Source organism: Anolis carolinensis, chromosome 4 (assembly GCF_035594765.1).
Source record: "Anolis carolinensis isolate JA03-04 chromosome 4, rAnoCar3.1.pri, whole genome shotgun sequence".
Lineage (NCBI taxonomy): Eukaryota > Metazoa > Chordata > Lepidosauria > Squamata > Dactyloidae > Anolis > Anolis carolinensis.
This window is the reverse complement of record NC_085844.1, coordinates 90082224-90109083: the sequence shown is the minus strand read 5'-3', so window position 1 is coordinate 90109083 and position 26860 is coordinate 90082224. Positions and strand designations below refer to the sequence as shown.

General features: G+C 39.7%; 1 protein-coding gene and 1 long non-coding RNA gene across 4 annotated transcripts in view; one reads left to right on the top strand and one right to left on the bottom strand.

Moving 5' to 3' along the window:
* crb1 (crumbs cell polarity complex component 1) overlaps window positions 1–26860 on the bottom strand; it is a 188275-nt gene that overhangs the window by 99901 nt on the left and 61514 nt on the right. For both annotated transcript variants that reach the window (XM_062980775.1, XM_008119991.3), the window contains exons 3-5: window positions 18785–18980; window positions 13083–13222; window positions 8384–8566 (exon numbers count right to left, since the gene is read on the bottom strand). In XM_062980775.1, the coding sequence (XP_062836845.1) occupies window positions 8384–8566; window positions 13083–13222; window positions 18785–18980 (519 nt within the window). The remainder of the gene's footprint in view (window positions 1–8383; window positions 8567–13082; window positions 13223–18784; window positions 18981–26860) is intronic.
* The window catches only part of LOC134299002 (uncharacterized), a 122561-nt gene that overhangs the window by 49854 nt on the left and 45847 nt on the right, over window positions 1–26860 (top strand). The window lies entirely within an intron of this gene.

Below are 26860 nucleotides of genomic sequence, written 5' to 3'. Positions count from 1 at the left end.
TTCACATGTTTCCCCCTTTCGCCCTCCATTCGTCCCTCTTCAAATCCCACAGTACTGTTGGTCACAGCTGACCACCAGTTAGAACGCTAAAGGGCCAGCGCTCCCCAGTTCCTGGTGTTTATGCCACAGTTCATAGAATTATAGAATCATAGAGTTGGAAGAGACCTTGTGGGCCATCCATTTGAACCACCTGCCAAGAAACAGAAAATCGCATTGAAAGTTTTAAAGGTTGGCTTCAAACCCATCTTTAAATTTCTTTTCCTGTCCACCAACATTCAGTTTTCTGCTTTGTGAGACAGTGATCAGTCATTCAGACAACATGGCCAGTCCAGCAGAGTTTATGGCGTAGGAGCATCACTTCAATGCTGGCGGTGTTTGCTTCTTCCAGGAAGCTGACATTTGTTCACCTGTCTTCCCAAGTGATTTGTAGGAATTTTTTTGGAGGCAGCCTTAACCCATTGCACACACATACAGGCACAGGGGATGTGTTAGTTTTCCATGAAGATGAATTCGCATTTATTGTTGAACAAAAAAATGAACATTTATTATATACTGTACAGTAGTTGTCATCACAAACCAGCATAACCTGTGAATCCTATCAAGAATTTCTTATTACTACCATTATTTCCATGTACACCACTCTATGATATGTACATTTACCAATCCTGCATGCTCTGGTGTTCTGTTCAGCGGGCATGCTTACAAACAAAAACTTTGCTAGGTCTTACTTTTGGGGGAGGACTTATATTTAGCAATTCAGCAAAAACTCTACTAGGTCTTATTTTCTGGGGATGTCTTATTTTAGGAGAAACAGGGTAGGTAGCTCATACAGAGCGACAATATAAAGTTGGAAGTTCCTTAGTAGTTTCACACAGCATGCAGCAGATTTCTATTTTGTATTTGCACTTTGACTGGCTGATGGATTATTGCATTCTAAGAAGCTGGCAACTGCTTTCTCCCCTCTAGAACAAAGGGAAACCATGATCACTGAGGTCTTATGCCTCCAACAGATCTTTCATGTCACCTTGCAATGCTTTGCAAACAATGCAAGTCAGCTCACATATTCATCTGTGAGTCATCAAGCCCACAGCGGTCACGAATGAGCAATCAAGCACTCTGAACTACCTTGTAACCATTCTGTGGGGCTGATCTTCTTGGCTAAATGCCTCACAGCAGGCCACTTTTTTTTAAAGCATAGTGCAGCTGAGAGGCTTGATCTCATTTTGTCAGTGGTTGCAGTCTTGGTCTGCAAGAGAGACTGAGCAGATACGAAAGCTCTCCTCCCCCAAAAGAGGAATTTAAATTTCAGAATTTTGCATGAGCAAAGGAAACACAACTCTGGATGCTTCTTTTTCTACTGTATGCCTTTGGGGACCCCAGCAGACATGGCTGTCTTTATCCTGCCCCCACTGAATCAAGACAGCTGATATGGATTTGATACTGAGAATGCCTATGGCTCTTTAACGTCAATCTGCAGGAACCAACGTTCACCACCAGCCATCAGTATAAGTCTGTTGGGTTCCCCTCCAGCATGTCCGTCAGGATTTGCATAGCCCCTGTGGATGAAAGGAGATGACAGATAGAAGCAATGAATAGCGTGCCCTCCCCGATACCCACAATTCTAATCTAGAACTGTGCTTGTATTTAACTCAGTCTCTTCTCTTGATACATCTATTGAATAAATGGATTTCCATTGTTTCTGACTCTGTAGCCTTGAGAGGAAGATCAGACTAAAGCTTGATAGTTCATCCAGCGAGCTTTCTGTGTGTGAGTAGATTTGAACCTAGATTGTTACAGTCCCACATAATTAATTAAATAAAATCGGGGTCTAGCATTATTTATCTTGATTCTCTGTTTCACAAGGTTATTCTGACAATAAAACAGGATAGTTCCATATATGCTGCTATCATTTGTGAAAAATGGAAAGGGGTGAAACATGTGAAACATGATAAACATGGTAAAAGGGCCGGGCTGTGCCGCAGCTGGCTAGTAACCAGCTGCAATAAATCACTACTGACCGAGAGGTCATGAGTTCGAAGCCCAGGTCGGGTTAAGCCCCCGACCATTAAATAGCCTGGCTTGCTGTTGACCTATGCAGCCCCGAAAGACAGTTGCATTTGTCAATTAGGGAAATTTAGGTACGCTTTATGTGGGAGGCTAATTTAACTAATTTACAACATCATAAAACTGCCAGCAAAACACGAGGAATGGAATGAGGAAGTACAGCCACTAGTGGACAGTGAAGCAACAGCTCCCCCTGTGGCTGGAATCGTGAAGCTGGAAAAAAATGTTAAATGCCTCTGTGTCTGTCTATATATGTTGTTTGTCTGTTGGCATTGAATGTTTGCCCTATATGTGCTCATTATAATCCGCCCTGAGTCCCCTTCGGGGTGAGAAGGGCGGAATATAAATACTGTGAATAAATAAATAAATAAACAAATATTGTGATGTTACAGTGAAGACATCTGTGTTTGAAAGTGGGTGAGATTTCATTGTAAAAATGGAACCAGGCAGCATCAAGGTATATACTGTGTTCACTCAATTCTAATGCTCACCTTTTTTGACTAAATTGCCTTCCCAAAATTAGGGTGCACATTAGATTTGTGTAATATGGTAAATACTTTTGGGGGTTTCAGGGTTTTGAAAACTGAAATGCACATTGGATTTGATGACACATTAGACTCGAGTAAATATGGATATATTGTTTATTCTACAATCTATATCAACTGGAGGGCTGTATGTGGAGCAGCTCTATAAGAGGTCCTTTTAACAAACAAAGCAATGCACACACCAGAGTTTTCTAGCAAATCATATACAGCTGATGACCTGTCTGGCTCAGAATGGTCCACGCACCTGAAAAGTGAAGAACAATGGTTCATACTGAAGTGCATATAACATACAGGTGTTGCTGTAGTTGTCCTGCACTCTTCATTCAAGGCCATTAGGTAACACCAGGGGAGGTTGAAGGGAAGACAGTAAAGCCAAACCTTACAAGAAGATACCAGAGATGCTCTGACTCATCTATAGCAGCATCCCAGAGGGCAAGGCTGACTGGTGTCTGCAGCACTATGGAGAGCTCCAAGTGAGCAACGCACCTTGATGAGACCTCCTGAGCCATTTCTCTGGTCTTTTTCTCCAAAGCTCTGATTTTGTGAAGCCCTCAAGGGCCAATCTCCTAGCTTAAAGGCTGGTACTTCTCCCCTATGCTTCTGTGTTATGTCTGACAATGGCTTTAAACTACAGGAAAGGAGATCCCACCTGAACATCAGGAAGAACTTCCTCACTGTGAGAGCTGTTCCTCACTGTGAGAGCTGTTCCTCACTGTGAGAGCTGTGAGTGGAACTCTCTGTTCCGGACTGTGATGGAGGCTCCTTCTTTGGAGGCTTTTAAGCAGAAGCTGGATGGCCATCTGTCAGGGGTGCTTTGAATACGATTTCCTGCTTCTTGGCAGGGAGTTGGACTGGATGGCCCATGAGGTCTCTTCCAACTCTATTATTCTATGATTCTATGATTCTGTGACTGCTGTTGGTCATGTGTGGTGGTACAATAATCAATTGATTCCTCAGGCAAATCAGACTTGAAGGAAAGTGTCTGCAAGAATCTTGATTAGTACTGTCAGGGTAAGGATAAAGAACATGGTTCAATTTTTCAATGAAGACTACAGCATCCTCATACTTGGTCAGCTCACCCTTTTTATGATTCTGAGTTCAGGCTGGTGAGAATGCAGTAGAGAACCTCTAGATATTATGTGCTTACAGAACCTTTTGATTTATTAATTGATTGATTTATCCTATCCCATTAATAGTTTCTTGATGGCACACAGATTGGGAATTATTCATCTTTGCTGGGATGCTTAGATTTTAGAAGTCCTCTTCCATCAAGTGCAGCTGCATCTTAGTTGAACAACACAGTGTTACTGTTTGATATATGTGAAGAGTATATATCTGTACTCTACATGCTTCCAGCTTGGCTGTTGCTCAGCTTGCTAGCTTCCAGAGATCAAATTGTCAGCGTTTTTAGCCAAGAAATTAATGCACATATGATTCAAGTGCTATAACATTATTCCCTTCTTTGTTGGCTCACTGTAGTTGAAAATGACTAAAGATGCTGAGGGATTCCCTTTGGGGATTCAGGATGCCAAGATAAATAGTGATAGTGGAAGAGAGAGCTGGCAGAGGCCTTCCTTATGAAAAGTCCCCCCCTCCCCCTCAAATGGGCCTCCAGGCAATGAGTGCATAGATTGTACACAATATAACCAATTCTGACATTTTTTCTCACTGTGGCTGGCAAAGATTTTTAACAAAAGATCACTTTGGTCCAAAAGGTCCCTTTGCCTAAAACCCTCACTTTCTTACCACATAGCCAGACAGCAAAAGATTTCAGAATGGGAGATTAATTATTTCCATCTTTGCCCTATCAAGATCCTTTCACGCAATGCAATTACATCATGATTATTCCACTTCAATGGCCTTGGCAACATCCTCTATCTTCTCCTTCTTTATTCGGTCAGCCATTTCCGACTCTTCGTGACCTCATGGACCAGTCTGCACCAGAGCTCCCTGTCGTCCGTCGCCGCCCCCAGTTCCTTCAAGTTCGTACTAGTAACTTCAAGGATACCGTCCATCCATCTTGCCCTTGGTCGGCCTCTCTTTCTTTTTCCTTCCATTTTCCCCAGCATCATGATCTTTTCCAACATCCTCTATGGTCCTGGGATATTCACTTTAGAGTATGGCTTTTGGAATTCCAGCCAGATACCTTTAATGCCTTGCTAAACTACAAATGCCAAGATGCCATAGGATGACCATAATTGTGAAGTGTGAGAAGCCTCCAGTTGATTAACTGACTGACTCAATGCTGGTGTATGTTTGTTACCCACATGATGGCATCATAGGACCTCTTTACATGACTAAAACTAGGTGGTGGCGGGTTTATTTATTTATTGCACTTTTGCCACTGAGCCCACCAGCTCCAATCACATAGTGGAAAAGTACTTCCGTGGTGGCTTCATGGCGAAAATGAGAAAAAACCCTGCCATCACTAAAAAACAGCCAATGGCACATGACAAGAGGCTTCATATCCTTCCATAGGGAAAGATGGGTTGAGGCTTCCCCTTTTGTGATGAGGATGGGGGGAAATGGGGCAGTGCAGAGTGCAGGGCGACAGGTCCGTCCCCCCACTCCCTGGGTGGACATTACCAGGATCTCCATAACCCTTGTCGATGCTTGGTGATTCTGGCAGCACTTGTGAAGAGGTCCTTAGTCACTAACCCTTGATTTATTCCTTTCTAACAGCTCTGTTACAGGCTCAGAGTACAAGATCTGGGATTTGATGTACATATACTCAGTTTTTCATTCAATAATCCTCCAAAGAGGCACATTTACATCTTACAGGACTAATGACATCATCAGAGGGCTGCCAGAGGTGGTCCTCTTCATATAGGGGTATGGGGAACTTGGCGCCCCACGCCCCGCATCTTCTGGCTCCAGCCAAGGGGGATCAGATGGGAGGGAAGCGTGAGCAAGCATGCATAGTGCACACAGCTTCCTCCATACATTCTAATAGCAACATGGAAGCCCTCCCATGTTGCCCTGGTTGCGGCATGCTCTGTCCTCCTTCACCCACAGAGCTGTGCCGGTGTCATGTGATTGGAACCCGCCGGCTCGGTAGCTAAATTGACGCATGCCACAGAATTTAGCCCTATGTGAAGTGGTTGTAAATTAGTATAGGTTGAATATGGGTTGTGCATGTTTGAGATAAACCAATAACGTTCAGACACAAATTGTGTGTTTGCCAGGTCTTTAACTTGAACATCTCCCAGTTGGCTCAAGAGTCAATCATAATTAATTCAAAATTCCATCTTTCAACCTATTTTTGTTACATAAAATTAGCCTGTCTAGAAGGGCAACTGATCTTCAGAAGTATCATCCGTGTTGACCAATACACTGACTAGTCCTGTGTCCTAGTCAGTGACCCTGGAAGGACTGTAAGGAAATAATCTCATGAATGCCCTCTCATTGCTGGAGGTGAAAGCTGGCTATTCATGAACCCATGGACCCATTCACTCAGTTAACTGTCAAATGAATTACAGCAGTCTCTAATCACCCTTGAGCTTCATTATCTGTTGTTGGCATGATATTAAACAAAGTTTGTATATCTCTTTGCAAGATATTACTTTTACTACCCCTATGATGTTTTGATGGTCCATCATTGTGCTGACTTTTAATGTTGCTTATTTTGACAAAGTCAGTAACTGAGAATAAATTACATGAATGTTTTTATTCATTTCTAATTTTTTAAATTATATTTTTAAAAAATGAAATGAAGAAGTCAATTATTTTGTGCCTCATTACACAAATGCAGTGCAATCCCCTTATGTACAGATTTTATATCCACAGTTTTACCCTTAAAGTGGTTGTGGGCCTCTCTGGGTCCCCTGGGGTAATTCTACTACTTCTGCTCAAAGTATCATTAAACTATAGGGTTATTATCCAAGGTTTCAGGGATCTATATGTGTCTGTTGGAATGTATCCCCTATGGATATAGGAGTTGTACTATACACCTTAACAAACAGGGAAGGAAAGGAAAGAAAGTGATATGCAAACTATCCCATTGCACTCAGTGAATCAGATCCATAAGGAGCCAGACAATTACAGTGTTCTGCATCTTCCAGAAGTTTACCATAAGCCATGCTTTACCACTGTATTCTGGGAATGTTTTTTTATCAGCACCCAAAAGCTTTGAGCCAGTGTTGTGATCAACAGATAACAGGAGGATTATTTGATGCTAATACTTGCACTTTCTTCTCTCCCTCATACTATTTTAGTTTTTCCACAGTGGACTAAAGTGATACAACAGCTGAGTCAGTGTGGAAAACTGTGGATATTCACACTCAAGTCACCATGCAACGTATGGCCAAGATCCCATCAATATATTGTGAACAGCTGACTTCAGACTCCTGTCTGAGTAAGTTGATCACTAAGCGCATACTTACTAGAATATCACTTAATAATAATAACTTTATTTTTGTACCCCGCCTCCATCTCCTTAACGGGACTCGGGACGGCTTACAAATAGCACAAAGTGCCTAAAACAATGCATAAAATAAAAACACAGTACAATACAAAATAAAACCAATAGTATAGAAAACAACAAATTGAGCTCAGAACAGCACCAGTGTCGTCTTTAGGTTAGAAGTGTTTTTGGTCACTATTTCTTATCTTCTACAGAAATGTATACTGAAAGAATTGTATGACATGCTTTTAGTTCATGTAGGGTGACAGTAAAACTCAACAGACCTAGTCAGCAACCTGGACTGGTTAAGATTACATTCTCATGAATTCTGCCAAACAACTCAAGGGCTCCAAAACTGATATTTGGAAATTCCTTCACAAGCAAGTTGATTTGGATAGGTTCTGTGAAAGAAGAAAGTTTTGGAAACTGCAGACCTAGCACAAATTTAGCTTTGGACTATGCCATATACTTAGTCCTTCATTGCATCTTTGAACATAGTTTTATAAGAAGTCTTATTACTAATCAATCTAATTCAGTATTGTATGCAATAAATGGCAGAAACTCTTTAACACTTCAGAAAATAGTCTTGTCTAGCCCTACCCAGAGATACTGAGACCTTCTAATGCAAAGCATGTGGTCTAATCCTCCGGTGGCCAAGGGGATAAAAGCCTCGTGACTTGAAGGTTGGGTTGCTAACCTGAAGGCTGCCAGGTTCGAATCCCACCCGGGGAGAGCGCGGATGAGCTCCCTCTTTCAGCTCCAGCTCCATGCGGGGACATGAGAGAAGCCTCCCAGAAGGATGGTAAAACATCAAAACATCCGGGCGTCCCCTGGGCAACGTCCTTGCAGATGGCCAATTCTCTCACTCCAGAAGCAACTCCGGTTGCTCCTGACACGAAAAAAAAAAATCCTTCCTTGAGTTTGGAAAATATAAAATCAGCATGCCCAGAGGTAAGGACAAATTCAGTAAAAATATCCAAATTCATATGTGGTACTGGATTTTTTTCTAAAAACCTGACAGAGCTGATAATGATTAACACCCTAGTGTTTCCTAATCTGATTTCTTATATGAATATTATTTCCATTGAAAACTTTGTTACAGCTTGCATAGGCTTTAGCCAAACTCAAAAAAGTATGTTTGTTACAATGTTAGGCTTTAGCCAAACTCAGAAAAGTATGTTTGTTACAATGTTAGAAATGATGATATTTTACATGCACACATGGTTTTTTGTATGTCGAATTGACTGCTGAACTATGGATGGAATTGTTGCTTATGGATCAGCATTATTTCAGGTTTTGTCCAGCAGGGGGACCCTTTGGACTGTGACTCTTAATTAGAAAATCAAGTCAAAAGATGGAAAGGCCACCTTACCTGTGAATCCTAAAGGACAGTGACACATGTAACCTGATGCTGTATGGTAGCTGAACTCTGAGGGTAGATCTGGAATTTTTCCATACCAGCTTGACCATGATAGTTCCACACATTCACTCCCATGGCGGCATGGATTACTGTGACACTCGTTTATGTCGACTTCACAGTGTGACCCTGTAAAGCCTGTATTATTGAAAAAAGAGGGGGTTGGAAAGATTATCATTGTCTGTAGGAGTATTAAACATTAACTTTAAGAAACAGTGGCATTAGCAGCATTAAAAGCAATATAACCTTTCACTAAGGATAATGCGACAGAATGTTTGAAAGGTGTGGAAGGGTGAAGTAAGACAAAGGATTACAAAAAGTATTGTCTTTCGGGTTGTGTGAAGTCCTTTTTAGAGCCACCAAAGTGAAATGCCATCCTGAGTCCCTTTTAGGAGATGTTGGTGGGATATAAATATAAGTATCTGTTCATATTATTATTATTATTATTATTATTATTATTATTATTATTATTATTTTATTGTATGACACATCAAACAAGATAGATATCCTGGATTTCGTATCACAAAATCACAAGTCGAACACTTCCCAAGTGTCTACGACTGTGTGATGTATTTTCGGATGATGCATGCAGATCCCAGTAGGGTGGCCTTTTGCAGTTGGCAGATCATAATTTTGTCAATGTCTATTGTTTCCAAATGCCGGCTGAGATCTTTTGGCACAGCAACCAATGTGCCGATCACCACCGGGACCACCTGCACTGGTTTCTGCCAGAGTCTTTGATGTTCAATCTTGAGGTCCTGATAGTGGCTGAGTTTTTCCTGTTGTTTTTTGTCAATGCGACTGTCACCTGGGATGGCGACATCAATGATCCAAACCTTTTTCTTTTCCACAACTGTGATGTCTGGTGTGTTGTGTTCCAGAACTTTGTCAGTCTGGATTCAAAAGTCCCACATCTTTGCGTGCTCATTTTCCAATACTTTTGCAGGTTTGTGATCCTACCAGTTCTTTACTGCTGGGAGGTGGTACTTGAGGCATAAGTTCCAATGAATCATTTGGGCCACATAGTTGTGCCTCTGTTTGTAGTCTGTCTGTGCGATTTTCTTACAGCAGCTGAGGATATGATCAATGGTTTCATCAGCTTCCTTGCACAGTCTGCATTTTGGGTCATCAGCTGATTTTTCTATCTTGGCCTTGATTGCATTTGTTCTGATGGCTTGCTCCTGGGCTGCAAGCCATTAGAAAAATAGTATATTAATTATTATTATTATTATTATTATTATTATTGTTATATGAATTAATATACTATTTTTCACACTGTTCCACTTTCCCCTATAGTTCGTTGGACGTCCTTCCTCATCCAACTGTTGAGAAATGCTCGCACTTTGTCCTTTCACCCTGAAGCACTTTATAACTACATTATTACACTTTAGTTTTAATGGCCCCTCCATGCTATCCCCCTCCTTCAACCTGGTGGTCCATTTTATTTTACTCATTTTATGTTTTAAATGAGTTTTTATGGTTGTTCCTGCACAATGTCAATTTTACTGCGTTTTTATTCATTGTAATATGCTGTTATCTGTTGTACTTTGTTTTATTGCTTTTGGGCTTTTGTCCTGTGTTAGCCGCACCGAGTCCCTGTGGGGAGATGGAGGTGGGATAGAAAAATAAAGTTATTATTATAATATTATTATTATGAATCAATATTTTCCCAAAGTCCCAGACATCTCAATTTAGAGTGTGGGTTTTTTTTGTTAATATTTGGCTTGAAAATTATCCTAAACATGTCCAAACCACTCATATATATGGTGGTTAGAATTCCTCAACCACCCCTCTTTAATTTAGGTCACACACTAGATAAAATAGGAAGCTCCATGATATCTATTCTGCCCGGAAGTGCAAAACATTGGTAGTCATGCAATCTCCATTTTAAATGGTTTTCAAGGTCAAAAAAAAAAAAAAGGACAGAAGTTGATTTCATTTTTTTGTAGAACTGGAAAAGCCAAATGTCAAGTAGATTTCTTAAATTGTACACTGTTTTCAGAAGAAAAACTGTCTGAAAATCAGCTCAAAATTATTAAAAGGAGAGCCAAGTTCTGGGTGCTGTAGATACCACACTTTCCTCATCCTTGCCATTTGACAGTGTTATAGAATGTGTACATTGAAAAATTAGTTCTATGTGGATCCCCCAAAAACATCTGAGGTATTTCTGAAGGACTGGAGACTGGAGCACTTGGAAATAATGTCTGCAATGTGCTTCTGGTTATGAGATACCTTGACAACAGGCAGCTGGAGAGGCCCAGGAGATGTCTTGCTCTATTGAATATGCCAATCTTCATTTAGATCTTAGATAAACAGATCGAACAAATCTAAGGTGGTAAAAAACTGGTTGTCCACTATATTTCATCTAGCACGGAAACAGGGTTGAACTACCATAAACCAGGTTAGACTCATCTCAAGTGGCAGGTGCCATGCTTCCTTCAAGGCAAGATGCTGTCCATCTCAACATCACTGACCTGAAGGCCAGGAACTCATTTCCACACTTTAATTATGGCAGAATTATCTTCATATTCTTGCTTTGAATAAAGAACATGCATTGCTATTGGTTTCTTAGATCATGGAGGAAATGCTTTCTCTGAAGAATACTTCAAGGTTTTCTGTTGCTTTTTTTCTTCATCCTTTTTTAGTTCTGGGAATTGCCAATTATGTCTTTGGCTGCTCTGTAGTGAATGTCCATGAAGGTTCTCATCAGGTACATCCATCCCTTCCTCTCCAGACAGCAATATCTGTGCTTGGCCATTTCTGGAATAGATCAAATGAGCAAATACTTCCTATCCTCCTGTTGTGGACCTGTGATTTTCTGAGCACTTCTCCATCTCCTCCATGTCATATTTCCAATACAAAATGACACACAGCAGTTTGTGTATTGATACATTACAGTTGTCCCTCCAAATTTGTGGATTTTACCTTCATGCATTTGATTATTCATAGATTATTTGCTGCTGTTTCCACTGCTGCCATACACCATCGCTAATAGGGACTTAGACTCATAGAATCATAGAATTTAATAACTTAAATAACACTAGTAACACTTGAGCTCTATTTAGTTAAGGCAGAATTACTTAGTGATAAAATATTTGGTTGCTGGGGAGAAATCAAATTGGTGGAGGTGGTTGAGTCCAACTACTTGCATGTTCCCTTGTTTACTCAGGGCCCTTCCAGACAGGCCCTGTATCTCAGGATCTGATCCCAGGTTTTCTGCTTTAAACTGGATTATATGAGTCTGCACTTGCAGATAATCTTGGATAAACAGAAAACCTGGGATCAGATCCTGGAATATAGGGCCTGTCTGGAAGGGCCCTCAGTCACTTGAGGAGAAAGGAGATTGGATGGAGGTGGCAGGAGAGAAGGTATGGCCATACTGCCAGCTTGCTGTTTTATATATTTTATATATTACGGCCTTTCACTCAATGGAGTGATCTGCAATTGCTCTCACTAGGTATTATATTGTTTTAAAATGTTGGAATTTTAAACATAGTTGTTAATTGCTGTTTGTAAAGAGCTAATAACAACCGTGGTTCTTTCAGGCAGGGGGAATCTTTTTATCCCACTGCTGCCTACCATCACTTTAGATGGTAGCATAACTTAGTTTAGAATATATGCGACAGAGACTTAGATGTTGGAAGAACAATAACAACTTTATTCATGCACAGAGCTTAGTGGTTACAATGTTGTTTCTCACTTAGAGGTATTCTTATTAACAGTTACTTCGATGGATCTCTATGAGTCCAGCTGGGATTGGTTCCCAAAGTCTGAAACTTAGACTATCCAGTGACTTCAAACCACAGTCACCCCTGTGATATACTATCACAGCTTCTCTGTGCCATTCCAGGACACATACTACATTAAATAAGTCACCAACTTATTTAAAACCGACTCAAAATAAACAATTGAGTCTCCTTGATCCCATCAACCTAGAATCAATCTTCCCTGTGCCTCATCAGAGCACAGACTGACTTTCTTTTTTAAACTCTGCACTTTCTTCAACTAAACGGCAGTTGGCTCCGCCTACTTCTCCATGGCAACCAGCCTCTGTGCTGAGATGCAATAACTGTGATACTTACCCTTTTAAAACATAAACACACAATTAAACATAACATCTGTAAACCAAAATTCATACTTCATTACACTGTTATATTGGTTTCTTTTATATTATGTTTATGTATTGAATGTTTTTATGATGTGTAAACCGCTCTGAGTCCTTATCAGAGATAGAGTGGTATATAAATAAAGTTTTGTTGTTGTTGTTGTTGTTGTTGTTGGCTGCCCTCATCATTCCCTTCCCCTCCCCCCAAGAGTGAGTGAGTTTGCAAAGGAACAAAGAACATGTGTGTGTGTGTGAAATGTGCTTTTAGGGGCATAGGGCCCTTCCACACAGCCTCATGTCCCAGAATATCAAGGCAGAAAATCCCACAATATCTGCTTTGAACTGGGTTATCTGAGTACACACTCAGATAATATGGGATTTTCTGCCTTGATATTCTGGGACATGGGGCTATGTGGAAGGGCACCTGGAGGTCAGATATTCCAGAATTTTGGCTATTGTGGCATATTCTTTCTGAAAACCTTTGAAAACTCTTTTTTTCAAAAATGTAGACCAGACTCTATGGTGCTTGCAAGAAAATGCAGAGCTTACCTGCCCAGCAATGGCATATGTAACTCCCCACTGTATCTTGACAGGTTGCATTGTTATAGCACGGATTTGACCAGCAGAAAGGAATCAACATTTCACAGTGTAGGCCCATGTATCCACTCTCTGTACAGTTGCAGGTATATCTGCATTACGATCAAAATAAAAATTAAAAATTGACATCATCCTAATATCTCAAAAGCAGAATTATTGTCAACTTCTCAGTGTTTATATAATGCTTTTTAGTTCCAGAAGTGTTGCACCTAGGCCTGATGGTCTAATGTAGGAGTAAGGAACATTTCTTCTGTTGATGGTTATGTTTCCATGGGGAATATAATTTGTGTGTGAAAGGGTGTGTGTATACATTTGTATTGGGGTGTAGCAAAAGCAAAAATGAACCTTTCACTTTCCCTTTTTGCACACATGCTGTGTGTTATACTTTGATAGTGTCTGACTGGGAAAAAAATTCTTGCCAATGTAATTGAATATTGCTTCATTTACTTCCTACCAAAGACACAGACAGACACACAGAGAGAGATTTTGTATATGATCTCAGTAGGGAAACTTCTTATGAGCCTAGTAACTTAGGTTAAACCCATTTTTTTTTTTGCAATCTGTAGGCTCAACAAGAATGTTTGTTCCATATTTGATGATCCCCGAAATTTTGAAATGGGAACATTTAGCTATTCAGCTTCACTTTTCAAAATGCATATTTATTCAGACATGCACTCAAACCTTTACTCACCCACCCCCAGACTGGAAAGTCAATGTGTAGCAGTTGAATGTTTGACTAGGGCCCCTTCCCCACATCTGTATAAAATCCCACATAATCTGTTTTGAACTGGGTTATATGGCACTGACAGATATTGTGGGGGGTTTTGTCTTGATATTCTGGGTTATATGACTGTGTGGAAGGGCCCTAGGGGATCATCTCCATGCAAATTAGAGTATTTGCAAACTGCATTAGTTCTACAGTTTAGACGTACACTAGGACTCCAGGATACAGAGCAATGTTCATTGTTTCAATATAGATAACTACAAGAAAGATACTGAATAGAAAAGAAGATAGGCATTGATTGGAAAGGTAATAAAACATAATATTTTCTTTCAGTCCAAGGAAAAACAAATTACAAAAGCTTATAAAATATTATTAAAATTAGACCCAGAAGTATATCAAATCAAAGATTGTATGACTCAATGGTCCAAGAATGTGAACCATAATATTCACCTAGACAAATGGGAACAGATGTGGGAAACAAAGATTAAATTCACAAGGTGCAATGGACTAAAAGAAAATTTATGCAATATGATGTATAGATGGTATACAATGCCAGAAAAATTAGCAAAGATGGAAACAAAATTTAACAAATATTTGTTGGAAATGTCATCAAAAAGAAGGAACTTTTAACCCTATGTGGGGGACATATCCTAAAGCAAAGAAAAAAGTCTGGATTATAATTCATAAAAACAACGAAAATATCATAAAAAATAAAGTACCACTAGAACCAGAAGTCTGTTCAGACTTACAAATTCAACACTACTAAAAATATTCTTGAAGCTCTTTTTATACATGGTAACTGCAGCAAGGACTGTATATCGTCCTTATTAGGCTTGTGCATTTTGGGTGAATTGCTATCCAATTCTTCTAGTCAGATACCAGAAGCTCCCCATATCCATTTTCCAGTGCCTCCTGAAAGCAGGTGTACTGCTGAATGGGGATTTTTGTTCCGCAGCCGAAGAAAGCAGCTCTTTTCAGCCCATTGGCAGCAATGGGGAACTTATGAGGCTCCCTTTCCCCCTGAGAGCCTTTCCTTTCTTCCTTTCAAGGGAGCCTGGCTGTCGGCAATGGGTTAAGAAAGCACCCTATCCAGCCCATTATGGGTAGGATTTCCCATAGACTCCCCTTCCATATCCTTCATTAAGACCTGGATTAAAAAATCATCAGAGTTACCACTCTTAAGTTTCTGGATCCTTTCCCTTCTGTTTGTAGAGGAGACTGGGTTTAATGCTTCTTAAATCTGTTCTACTCTAGAGGAGAGGCAGGTGTACACACTTTCTTCTCTCCTAGCACCACCAGCAGCACGGCACACAGCTTTCCAAGACATTTTAAGGAGGTCCAGGGAAGGAATAGATGATGATGTGAAGCTCAGTGGAGCCCTCCTTCTAGACTACTTTAAAAATCTCCTCTCTTGTCTGTAAGGCTGCAATCTTCTTTCTGCTTGGGGTTTTGCTTCCTTAAAGCTGTTTCTACGTTCTACTCTAGATGAGCAGTAGGCTTCTCTTTTTGTTTGCTGGGATTACTATTATTAATAATTATTATTATCTTTAAGAAGTATTTTCTGAAGGGAAGGAGAAAAAGAAGGTAAAAGGGTGAAAGTCCCCAAACGCACATGCACACACCCCACCCACTGTCCCTTAACTCCCCAACTCCCAGTCAGTCCCACTAAATAAAAAGAATGAGGAAAGTAAAGGAAAATCAAAAAGATTCAACTCTGATGCCGAATGGGGAGGAGGAACCAAGACCTGCTCCCACTTGATTTCATTGTGGGAGGGTTTTTGTACCGGCAGGGCCCTTTTTTCTATCCAGGGATCTGTGCCGGCCGCAAGAATGCTTCCCCTCTTATCATTTGGCTGCCAACGGACTGGGATTAACAAAATGACTGTCTTTAGATATTCATTTTAATCTGTTATATTGTGTTTCTTTTCTGGGCTTGGCCCCATGTTAGCCACCCAAGTCCCTTCGGGGAGATGGTGGTGGGATAGAAAAATAAAGTATTATTATTATTATTATTATTATTATTATTATTATTATTACTGTTACAGTCTGTCGGAGATACCGAAGAAAACAGAATTCACACATAACTCTAATCCTTACTATTGGAAAAAAGAAGAAATTCCTACCCAAGACTTATGTATTACAAAAATGTTGGATATGGCAGATATGGACAAGGCTTATACAACTGCCAAATCCTTCCAGATTTGAAGAGAAATGGCAGCCCTTTATTGATGATTTAAACACACAAAAGAAAATTGAAAATATTGGGGGGTTTATTGCATTAAAGGAAAATTAGTAGTGCAGAGATGTAGGAATAACAAGAAAAAATAGAGAAGTGAGTGACAAGAATAACAGGATCCCCAGTGATATCCAAGGAATCCTGGAAAGTTAACGACAAAATTTTTATTGCTAAATATATGAGGAATTAGGAAAGGTACGAGAGTGGATACAGAACAGGGACATTTGAAACATTTTGCATCTTCATTTTCTTCTGTTGTTACCCAACATTCTATGATGTTAAAAAGGGTGAAAGTATTTTCTAATGTAAAACAGGAGGATAGAAAAGAAGGGTGTATAATATTTTGAAAAAAGGAGATAATAAAAACTATTATGAAGAAGGGGACAGCAGAGACAGGGTAGGAAGCGTTAATTAGGGCTTTCTATTTTCTATTTCCCAACTTTTCTATCTCCTTGGTTTCAAAATATTATACACCCTTCTTTTCTGTCCTCCTGTTTTACATTAGAAAATACTTTCCCCCTTTTTCACATCATAGAATGTTGGATAGCAACAGAAGAAAATGAAGATGCAAAATGTTTTAAATGTCCCTGTTCTGTATCCACTCTCGTACCTTTCCTAATTCTTCATATATTTAGCAATAAAAATTATATGGAAAAAGCCACAAGCCTCATATTTAATCACTCTTCACTAAGTTTAAGACAGAAAATACAACTCAAAATTGTCCTCAAAGTGAGGAAATAAAAATGATGCCATAAAATCTGCTTTTTGCTTTATTTAAGGAAAGCAGCGTCTGTAATCAGAACAAATTAATTCAGCGGACAGTTTTATTGGCATAGCCTTGGCAGCAGAATAAATAATGGTTATTATGGCATTCAGGCAGAATCCTCCGTGTGACATCTGTTCTGTTGTGATAGGAGAATGCAATGATTCACATCATTCACCCTATTTCATTGTTCAGGTTATATATATATGTAGCCAAAATGTCATCACCCACATATAAGAAGATGGTTTGTTCAGCTTTGTGGGGTGGGGGGGGGGATGACTGGGGATGATGGGATCCGACATTTCCAGGAGTAAAATAATCATCAGCATCATCAGCACCACCACTGCAAAGTCAAATTGGATGCTGATGGGAAAAATGGAGACAGGATATAATAGTATTGCTCAATCTAGATCACCAGTAGTCCCCTCCAATATTTTGCTGCAGAATTCATTCATTCCACTTTGCGTCACCTTCTCCTCAGATGGCTCTGGCCTTGGGAGAGGTCGCTGCCCCGCGTTTTCCAAAAAGGCTGCAGCTATTCCATAGAGAAGAAAAGGGGAGATCCAGACAGCAACCAGTGCCCCCCGCATCAAAGCCCTTATACAGATGGCCATGCTGACTCTGCTGAAAAACCTCCAGAGAAGGAGACTTCATCAGACTCTGAGGCAGCATATACCACTGTCTGAAATGACTTGAAGGCACATAGCAACAACAATCCTAATTAGCCCGATTCTCTCATCAGCTAAAAGCAGGTCCACACTTCCAAGCTGCACATGTGCACTCACTCAGCTTTCCCTCACTTGTCCCGGATCGCTCTTCTAAAGTTTTGCAAGAAGCACACCTTTCCTGTCCCAAAAAACGGTCGCCATAACCTTCCTTGCAAGCATTTGCAAAAGCTTAGAAGAACTATCCAGGATGAGAGTGGGGGAAAGCTGAACACGTGCACATGCGCAGCTGCGGGAAGGGACTCCCGCCAGGTTGAGGACGCAAGCCAAGCAGCAAAGTTTGGTGGGAAAAGGGTTTCCCAGGTCATTTATTGCTATGATAAGTGCCTAGATTTTAATGGGGACTATGTTGAGAAGTGGTATTTGGGTCTGGCTTTCAACTGCATATGGTAAATATTTTCTCCTATACTTTGTTCATTTTTAATTCCAAAATGTAATCTACTTTCTGGATAGCCCTTTTATATTGAATCATAGAATCATAGAATCATAGAATAGTAGAGTTGGAAGAGACCTCATGGGCCATCCAGTCCAACCCCCTGCTAAGAAGCAGGAAATCGCATTCAAAGCACCCCCGACAGATGGCCATCCAGCCTCTGCTTAAAAGCCTCCAAAGAAGGAGCCTCCACCACAGCCCGGGGGAGAGAGTTCCACTGTCGAACAGCTCTCACAGTGAGGAAGTTCTTCCTGATGTTCAGGTGGAATCTCCTTTCCTGTAGTTTGAAGCCATTGTATTGTTCTTTCATGGGTTTTTTTTTTTTTGCACTACAAATAAGACACATACAGTATGCATAGGAATGTGTTCATGTTTTTTTCCCCAAACTATAGTCTGGCCGCACCATAGGCTGAGGGACCATGAACTGACCCCTGCTAACTTCATAACAGCTTAATTATTTAAAAAACAAGGAAACCAGTCACTATGGAATTCTTTCTTGTAACAGTCCTGGGTTAATTGGAAGCCTACATGACTCTTGGTAGAATCTAGTCCATTTAAATTTGCTTCACTTCTCCACTTAAGATTTTGACCACACAAATCTCATGGCTTCAGCATCAATTACAGCATCAATTAGTGGTCAAATATCCAGTTAGTAAACAAAAGCAAGACTTCCACATTTCCAGCCAGCTAGAGATGATTCCTCCTTATTAGGCTAAATGTAACATGTGCTTGTCACCAGTTGTCAACTCTTTTTCCATACTGAGAGTACATACCCGTTGATATCATCTATACACTGCCCCCCATTGAGGCATGGCTGACTTGCACATTCATCAGCGTTGACGGCACAGAGTTCACCAAGAAAACCAACTGGACAGGAACAATAATAGCCCCCGAGACTGTCATGACAGGTTCCACCATGAAGGCAAGGCTGTGACAAACACTCATCAATTTCCAGCTCACAGTTGATACCTGTAGAAAAATTAAGTACAATATAAAATCTGAAGGGAAATCCATAGAATCTGCTCTAGGAATACATTTCTATTTGAAAGCTTCTGAAGGATGTAAGAACGCTCTGGTTCTTAGCCTCATCATCATCATCACCATCACTACGATCATTCTAGTTTCATATTTAGTTGTTCAGATGTTTAGCTACTTGGACTCAGAAATTGAATTCATTCTTGCACCTCTTTTCAAACAAATATAAGGTGGAAATTTGGATCCTAAATGCATCTGTTTTCAAAAGTGATATTCCAAGATTGATCTCCATCAGTAGATGGTTGCATCCAATAGACATTAATGGGACTTGTGTTCAAGAATATATATTAAAGATTGGGATACCAGCTGGGCGTCATATTCAGTTGAATAGTCTTAATTTAATGTATCCATTCACTATGTTGTTTGTTTCTAGATGAACTGTACAGGACACACTGTGATTCTATTATTCTAGTGAAGGCAGAAAGGCAGAAAAATCCTCATCCAATCACACACTTGATTACATTCTTTCCTAAAAGCAAATTGAACATGCTGACTTCAGTGACTAACAACAACTTATAGTATTTCACACAGGGATCTTTCTCAGCTGTATTTGGAGATCTTCACGATGGAACCAAGAAGCCTGTGCATGCTCTTGAATGTTGCTACTATCTTGACCAGGGCTTAATTGATATAAACGACTTAGGATGTTAAAGATAAATTCCCCATAGATACACTGACATGAACTGAACTTATCTGAGGAAGACCATTTTAGAGGAGAGCTTGAATAAAGACTTTATATCATAATAGTGAGAAGGTTACTATTTTATTCTCCTAAATGTCTTTGGGATGGAAGATGGGAAAGAAATTTTAACTGTTTTTTCATTTTCATTTGTTGGGGGGAGGGGGGATTTTAGGAGTAAAACATTGCTAAGTAATCTAAGTGGCTAGTAATATAAACGATTTCTATATTGTGTGTAATGTGATACTTATAGTGCGAGAATTTTAAAAAATAGTTCTAGGCTCCTGCTCAGAATCCCTTAGTCAAGATGGACATGATTGTGATGACTCATGGGCCTTGTAGTCCTGTTCCTAGTACTATTGTGACAGACGAAGAGGAAAACATGGGATTTTCGCCGGTTCAGCAAGAGCCGGAGCCTCTTCACCTGCAGGATGATGTTTGCCCACAAGAATTCAGCCAAACAGGCCTTGGGCAGAACTCCCCCCCCGTTTTCCAGGAGGGAAAATTATTCTAAAGATAGGGGAGCCAGGGAGGCTAATCACAGAAGCCTGAGAATCGCTGCCAAACAAATGGCTGATTAGGTCTGCTTCCCTTGGGAAATTCTAAGGAGTCATGCATCTGGACAGAGTTGGGTTTCGCTTCTCGTTCTCTAGGGAAAGAGTTCTGTTGACAGGAAAACGAGACCCAATATAGGTGTTTGGCGCGAGGGATACTTTGCGGAGTCAATTGATCAGCTTGAGGAGAGAGATCGTGTGTGGACTTCGTAATCCCAGTTCCTTGCTTCCCGGATCAAGCTTCAGGCCTTGCCTTGTCTCACGGTTTTACCACGGACTCTGTTTCATGCTTCATGTTCGTCTTGCCTCCAGTCACGGATCTAGTCGAGAATCAAGTTTATTTCCAGCCTTGTTGTCAAGCTTCATTGGACTTTAAAGACTCTGTTATTTCCCCACACTATTGCTTGGCAAAGTGTGTGTTTCGGTCAAGTGGATTAAAACTTTGAACTCTAATATCTTATATTGGACAATACATTTCTGGACTATATTTGACCTTACCTGGAAGGTCTGCTTCTGAACTATATTCTTCACTTGTTTTTATTGATTTTATATATTTCTTTAATAAAGATATTAGATAGAGACTGGCCTCTGTGTAAGGTTATTGGTGCTCTGCAGCCAGGGTCCTGACAATGATACTCTTGTTACTATTTTTCAAAAGATTTTAGGGTATTTCCAGCAATTATTAGAATGCAATCTGCCTTCAAAGCTACAAAAAATTTGATCTTCAGATACATGAATAAAGACATAGACTGGCATTCTGTGACATATGCATGGACTACCCTTCTTTGTCTAGGCCTCTTTTTGGACTCCACCCAGATAATGGAACAGTACTGTCTGGGCACGTTGTCCATTGTGATTGCATATTGTGCACTGCAGATTCACATTGTGGTTGTGAATTGCATAATGGCACCTGGTCATTTATATGACTTGCACTGTATTGCTATTCTGCTTGGGGGATGCATTAGGCTGGCATATCCACATATGGATCTTTATGCTACTGAAGAGTTGTTGGATGTAGCCACTAGCTGATATGAAGTCATGTGAACAGAAGTTAAATATGATTCATCTTAAAAATTTGTACGTGTTTTTTTAAAAAAAAATATTTGGTAACATGTAAGTAATTTGTAACATTGTCACAATTTCATACATAGAAAGAACTATTATTTTTACCCAATTTGACACATCCCATTGATTACTTATACCTATCCATTTACTTATACCTATCAATTTTTTTCCTCCCTCCCTCCTCCCTCTGGGAACAGTTATGACTCCCCTCAATGGCAAATACTATTCGTTTGATCATGAATATTTTTTGGTTCAGTTCCTTATATTTTCCTTTTCCTTTCGCTCTGGCTATAAGAGCTTTTCACTTCAACTCCCAGTTTTCCTTTGGATGCCCATCCATATATTTTGCTTGGGCAGCTGCTATCATATGTTTTGCAATTTTGATCTGGTCTTTATTCCTTCCATTGATTACAATTTATTGGGTAAAGAATTGTTTTTTGTTTAGTTTGATTCTTCTCCTTAGTAATTCTTCCATCACATCCTTAATCTTTTTATAGAAATGTTGTAACTTTTCACAGTCCCACCACATATAGATAAACCTTCCCATTCTGCCGCATTCATGCCAACAAAATGTTGATTTTTTTTTTTGTAATGTGGGCCAGTTGGTGTGGGATTTGATACCATTTTGTCAATACTTTACATTGTGCTTCTTTGAACCTTAAATGTTTAATTTCCCCAATTGCTCTTATCTAATTCTCAGTCTCATTCTCCTTACAGTTTAATTTGTCTTTCCATACCTTGTCTTGGGCCTTGGAAGATCAAACCCTTTCCTGCTCAGTGTCAGCAAATTTATTATTGTTATTATTATTATTATTACAGTAGAGTCTCACTTATCCAACATAAACGGGCCGGCAGAATGTTGAATAAGTGAATATGTTGGATAATAAGGAGAGATTAAGGAAAAGCCTATTAAACATCAAATTAGGTTATGATTTTACAAATTAAGCACCAAAACATCATGTTATACAACAAATTTGACAGAAAAAGTAGTTCAATATGCAGTAATGCTATATAGTAATTACTGTATTTACAAATTTAACACCAAAATATCACGATGTATTGAAAACTTTGACTACAAAAATGCGCTGATAATCTAGAACGTTGGATAAGCGAGTGTTGGATAAGTGAGACTCTACTGTATTATTATCATTATCATTATTATTGGGATGCTGTGAGTTTTTGGACTGTATAGCCATGTTCCAGTAGCACAGCAACCCAGTGATTCCAGCCATGAAAGCTTTCGACAACAAATTGTTGTTGTTTTTGTTGTTGTTGTTGTTGTTGTTGTTGTTGTTTTTGTTGTTGTTGTTGTTATTACCCTGCTTTCTCTCTCCACAAGGAGAGCACATAATCCAACAATCTATACAATCTACATAATCCAACAAGATTTATACTCAAACCAGTCTCTCTTAATCTTTCTCTCTCAATTCCTGCTGGATTCAGTTTCAGACTTTGGTGAAAATTCTAGGCAGTTGTAGCATGGACCTAAGAGTAGCCAAGTGCATACTACAGGTTTTCATGCAACTCATCACCCTTGCAGAATATGTAAGCAATTTTCCCATTTAACATTAACTTTGCCAATAGTTGTCAAGAAGGCATTGACCAAGTTTTTATTATGATAGCAAGCCTCTTTATTTCCCAGGGGTGTTTACTTTCTGCTCTTTACATTATGCAATTATTGGTCATTCTATTCATCTTGCACCACTTCTTTCATGTGTTACTTCAGTCCTGGTTTCCTTTTTGAAATAATGAAATAACACAACCTGGACACCAGCCACCGCTCACCCAAATAAATTGCTGCTTTCTCACATGCTGTTGGAGATGTGGATTCAGTCCTTCACGTGTTGCTTGCCGCCTGATGTGCACTGCCCTTTGCAGTGACCTTGGCTGTGCTGAGGTTGTTAGGTAAATTTCCTCTACTTACTCTAGTTATTGGCATTGCTCAGCTGGTGCAAACATAACAGAGATAGAGGGTACTGACTACCCACTGGTGCCTGGCCATGAACCCTTCAAGCTTTACTGAGAGTGTGGCAATTATAACAGAACTGCTGCTGTTACTTAATGATGGATGGGTTGTGCTGGGTCTCTTAAAGAATCACTGGGCTCAGATTCATGTTCAATGTTCAGTTTACAAATTCAAGAGAATGCAGGTTGAACAGCTCTTATTCAAAATGCACGGGACCAGAAGTGTTTTCGATTTTGGATTTTTATATATATGTAATAAGGTATCTTGCAGATGGGACTTTTTATTTGTTTGTTTGTTTGTTTCATTTATATACCGCTTTTCTCACCCCTAGTGGGAATCAAAGTGGTTTAACAACATAGTAAATGGCAAAGATTCAATGCCGCACAACCATAAAAAAGAAAACATTAAAAGTCTAAAATCAATACACATAACAGTGTATAAGCCAATTGACACTATGTTAATAATCAGACATAAAATAAAACATTAAAACATTCTAAAAGGTAAAGGTAAAGGTTTTCCCCTGACGTTAAATCCAGTCATGTCTTACTCTGCGGGTTGGTGCTCATCTCCATTTCTAAGCCGAAGAGCCGGCATTGTCCGTAGACACCTCTAAGGTCATGTGGCCGGCATGACTGCATGGAGCGCTGTTACCTTCCCACCGGAGCGGTACCTATTGATCTACTCACATTTGCATGTTTTCGAACTGCTAGGTTGGCAGGAGCTGGGGCTAACAGCGGGCGCTCATTCCGCTCTCGGGATTTGAACCTGGGACCTTTCGGTCTGCAAGTTCAGCAGCTCAGCGCTTTAACACACTGCGCCACCACCAGGGCATTCTACATTAAGGCATTTCAAACATTGAATCCGTCCCGCGGTTTCCTATAGCTATTTTGCAATCATTCCTTGAATGCTTGCTTGCACAGTCGGGTTTTAAGCTGTTTTCTGAACACCAGGAGGGAGGAGGCCAATCTAATCTTGCTGGGGAGGGAGTTCCACAGCCGAGGGGCCACCACCGAGAAGGCCCTGTCTCCAGTCCCCGCCAATCAAATCAAATCACGTTTTATTGATTAGCCTATCGGCCGTATCAAAACATTTAACACATAGACATACGTACAACATACAACCCGCGGTACAAAGGAAGTTAAAATAAACAAGCTGTTAACAAGATCCCATCCAGGTCAAATATCTGCATCACTTTTACAATTTACCCGAATTGATTCCAAATAAGCAGTTCTCAGCTGTGTTGCTTTGAATAGGGAAAGGGCTGTTTTGTGTGTTATTTTAGGATTCTGGCCGGCCAACAAAGATGTAGTTTTAATATGTGGGTCCCAGTGTGTTTTTTGAATAATGTATGGCCCGAGGTATTGGTCTCTCTCTTTCTTTTACAATTCATAGCTGAACAGTACATGTGCGATATCCTCCACCTCTGATGCTCCACAAATAAAAAATCATTTGTTGTATGGAACGCGATTAAACCCCGCCAATCATGTCTGCTCTAACTGGTTCATAAAGGGAGATGTGTTCGGACAGGTAAGCTGGGCCGGAATAGTTTGAGTCGAAATGTGAAATATATGTATGTTTCATATAAATAAACATATTCAAAGGTAATTTTGTACAATATTTGAAATAATTTTGTGCATAGAACAGAGGCTCAGCTAAAAACAAACTTCTGAAATCTCTTCTGGCTTGTCTGTTCTCCCTCTTTTGCTTCCTTGGCTACAAGCATCCTACTTTTCTTTTGTGAAATGTTGGAAGACATGTAGTTGTTCAAGCAGTTTTCTAACACAAGATAACTGGTACGAAGCAAGCACAAATTCTCAGGTAAAAAAAATCCTGCAGGAGCCTAAGATTTGCCAAATTACCTTTTCCCCATCTTGCAAAATTCCAACATATAATAAGGTTATCCCTTTTTTCTGTTGCAGATTAATAGATTAATTAATAGATTACTTGACATTCACAGCATATTCTACATATGGAGGAGACGGGACATTATTATTATTATTATTATTATTATTATTATTATTATTATTGATAACGATATAAACTGTTCACAAGGATCCTGCTACAAAGAATATCTCAACTTGTGGAAATCAACAGGGAACAAGCAGGCTTCAGATGTGGCTACTCCACCCTCAATCATATCTACGCAGCTACTGGGGAAAAGCACAGAAACAGCTACTGGGAAAAAGCAGAGAATATCAAGTTCCGGTTTGTCTTGCTTTCGTTGATTACCAAAAGGCCTTTGACTCCATTGAGATCAATACTTTCCTCAACGTTCTGCACCAAGCATATGTGAACATCATAAAAAGCATCAATACAGGATGTACAATGGATATAGAACTGTTGTCAGAAGTGTGTCACATCAGAATAAACAAACGAGTGCTTAAGGAGACAGAATATCACCCAAACTGTTTGTGGCAACTTTAGAAAACCTCTTCCAAAAAATCAAATTTAAAGATGGGATTTCAATTGATGACGAACAACTTTTTCATCTCCTCTTCGTAGATGATTCGCCAAAAATCCGGAAGTTTTACAACCTATCTCCAACAACTGGCTCAACTCTCAAAATCAGTAGGACTGGAAATGAACTTGAAGAAAGATAAATGGATAAAAAAATTAGCAGTGTGTCCAGAGCCGCATTGTTATAAATGAAGATGAAATTGTGGAAGTGACTGAATATGTATATCTTGGACAACAAGTACAGTTGAATAAATTGGCAAATCGAGAATGGGCAAGAATACACAAGGCAGCTTGGATAGCTTTTAATCAAAACCAGACAGTGCTAATAGATGCTAAACTGCCAATGAGCATCAAAGCAGATATCCTCAACACTACAGTTCTACTGGCAATGTTATACACATCTGAAACATGGGCAAGAACAAAGTTAAAGGAGGAAAACTTGTGTTGACTCAGAGGGTAATAGAAAGAAGGATGTGTGGTGTGACAATAAGAGATAAAGTCAGTAACAAAGATCTGTGTCAAAGAACTGGTGTACGCAATGTGGTCAATGAGATCTATGAAGCAAAAAAAAAAAAGATGGGCAGGGCATAACCATAAACAAAAGACAACTAATTGACATATCGACTAACAAGCTGGATATCAAGAGACCACAAGCGGCCCTTGAGCAGACCTCGTACTCGATGGGACGAACCAATGGTTAAGCTATTCAGCCAGGAATGGAAAAGGAAAGCACGGGATTGTATATTTTTGTTGATTTTAATGATTGTTTTTATTGATGTTGATGTTTTTTACTGGGATAATTGTTTTATTGCTTTGTTATTGTTATTTGTTTGTTTTATCGGGCCAGGCCCCATGTAAGCCGCCCTGAGTCCCTTCGGGGAGATGGGGCGGGGTATAAAAATAAAGTTGTTGTTGTTGTTGTTGTTGTTGTTGTTGTTGTTGTTGTTATTATTATTATTATTATTATTATTATTATTATTATTATTATTATTATTATTATTATTTTGGTAAATGGTAGATTTGCATGAAGCCCAAAGGAGTGGATCGGTGACAAATTGGATAGAATAGGATGATTATAATATTTATTTATACC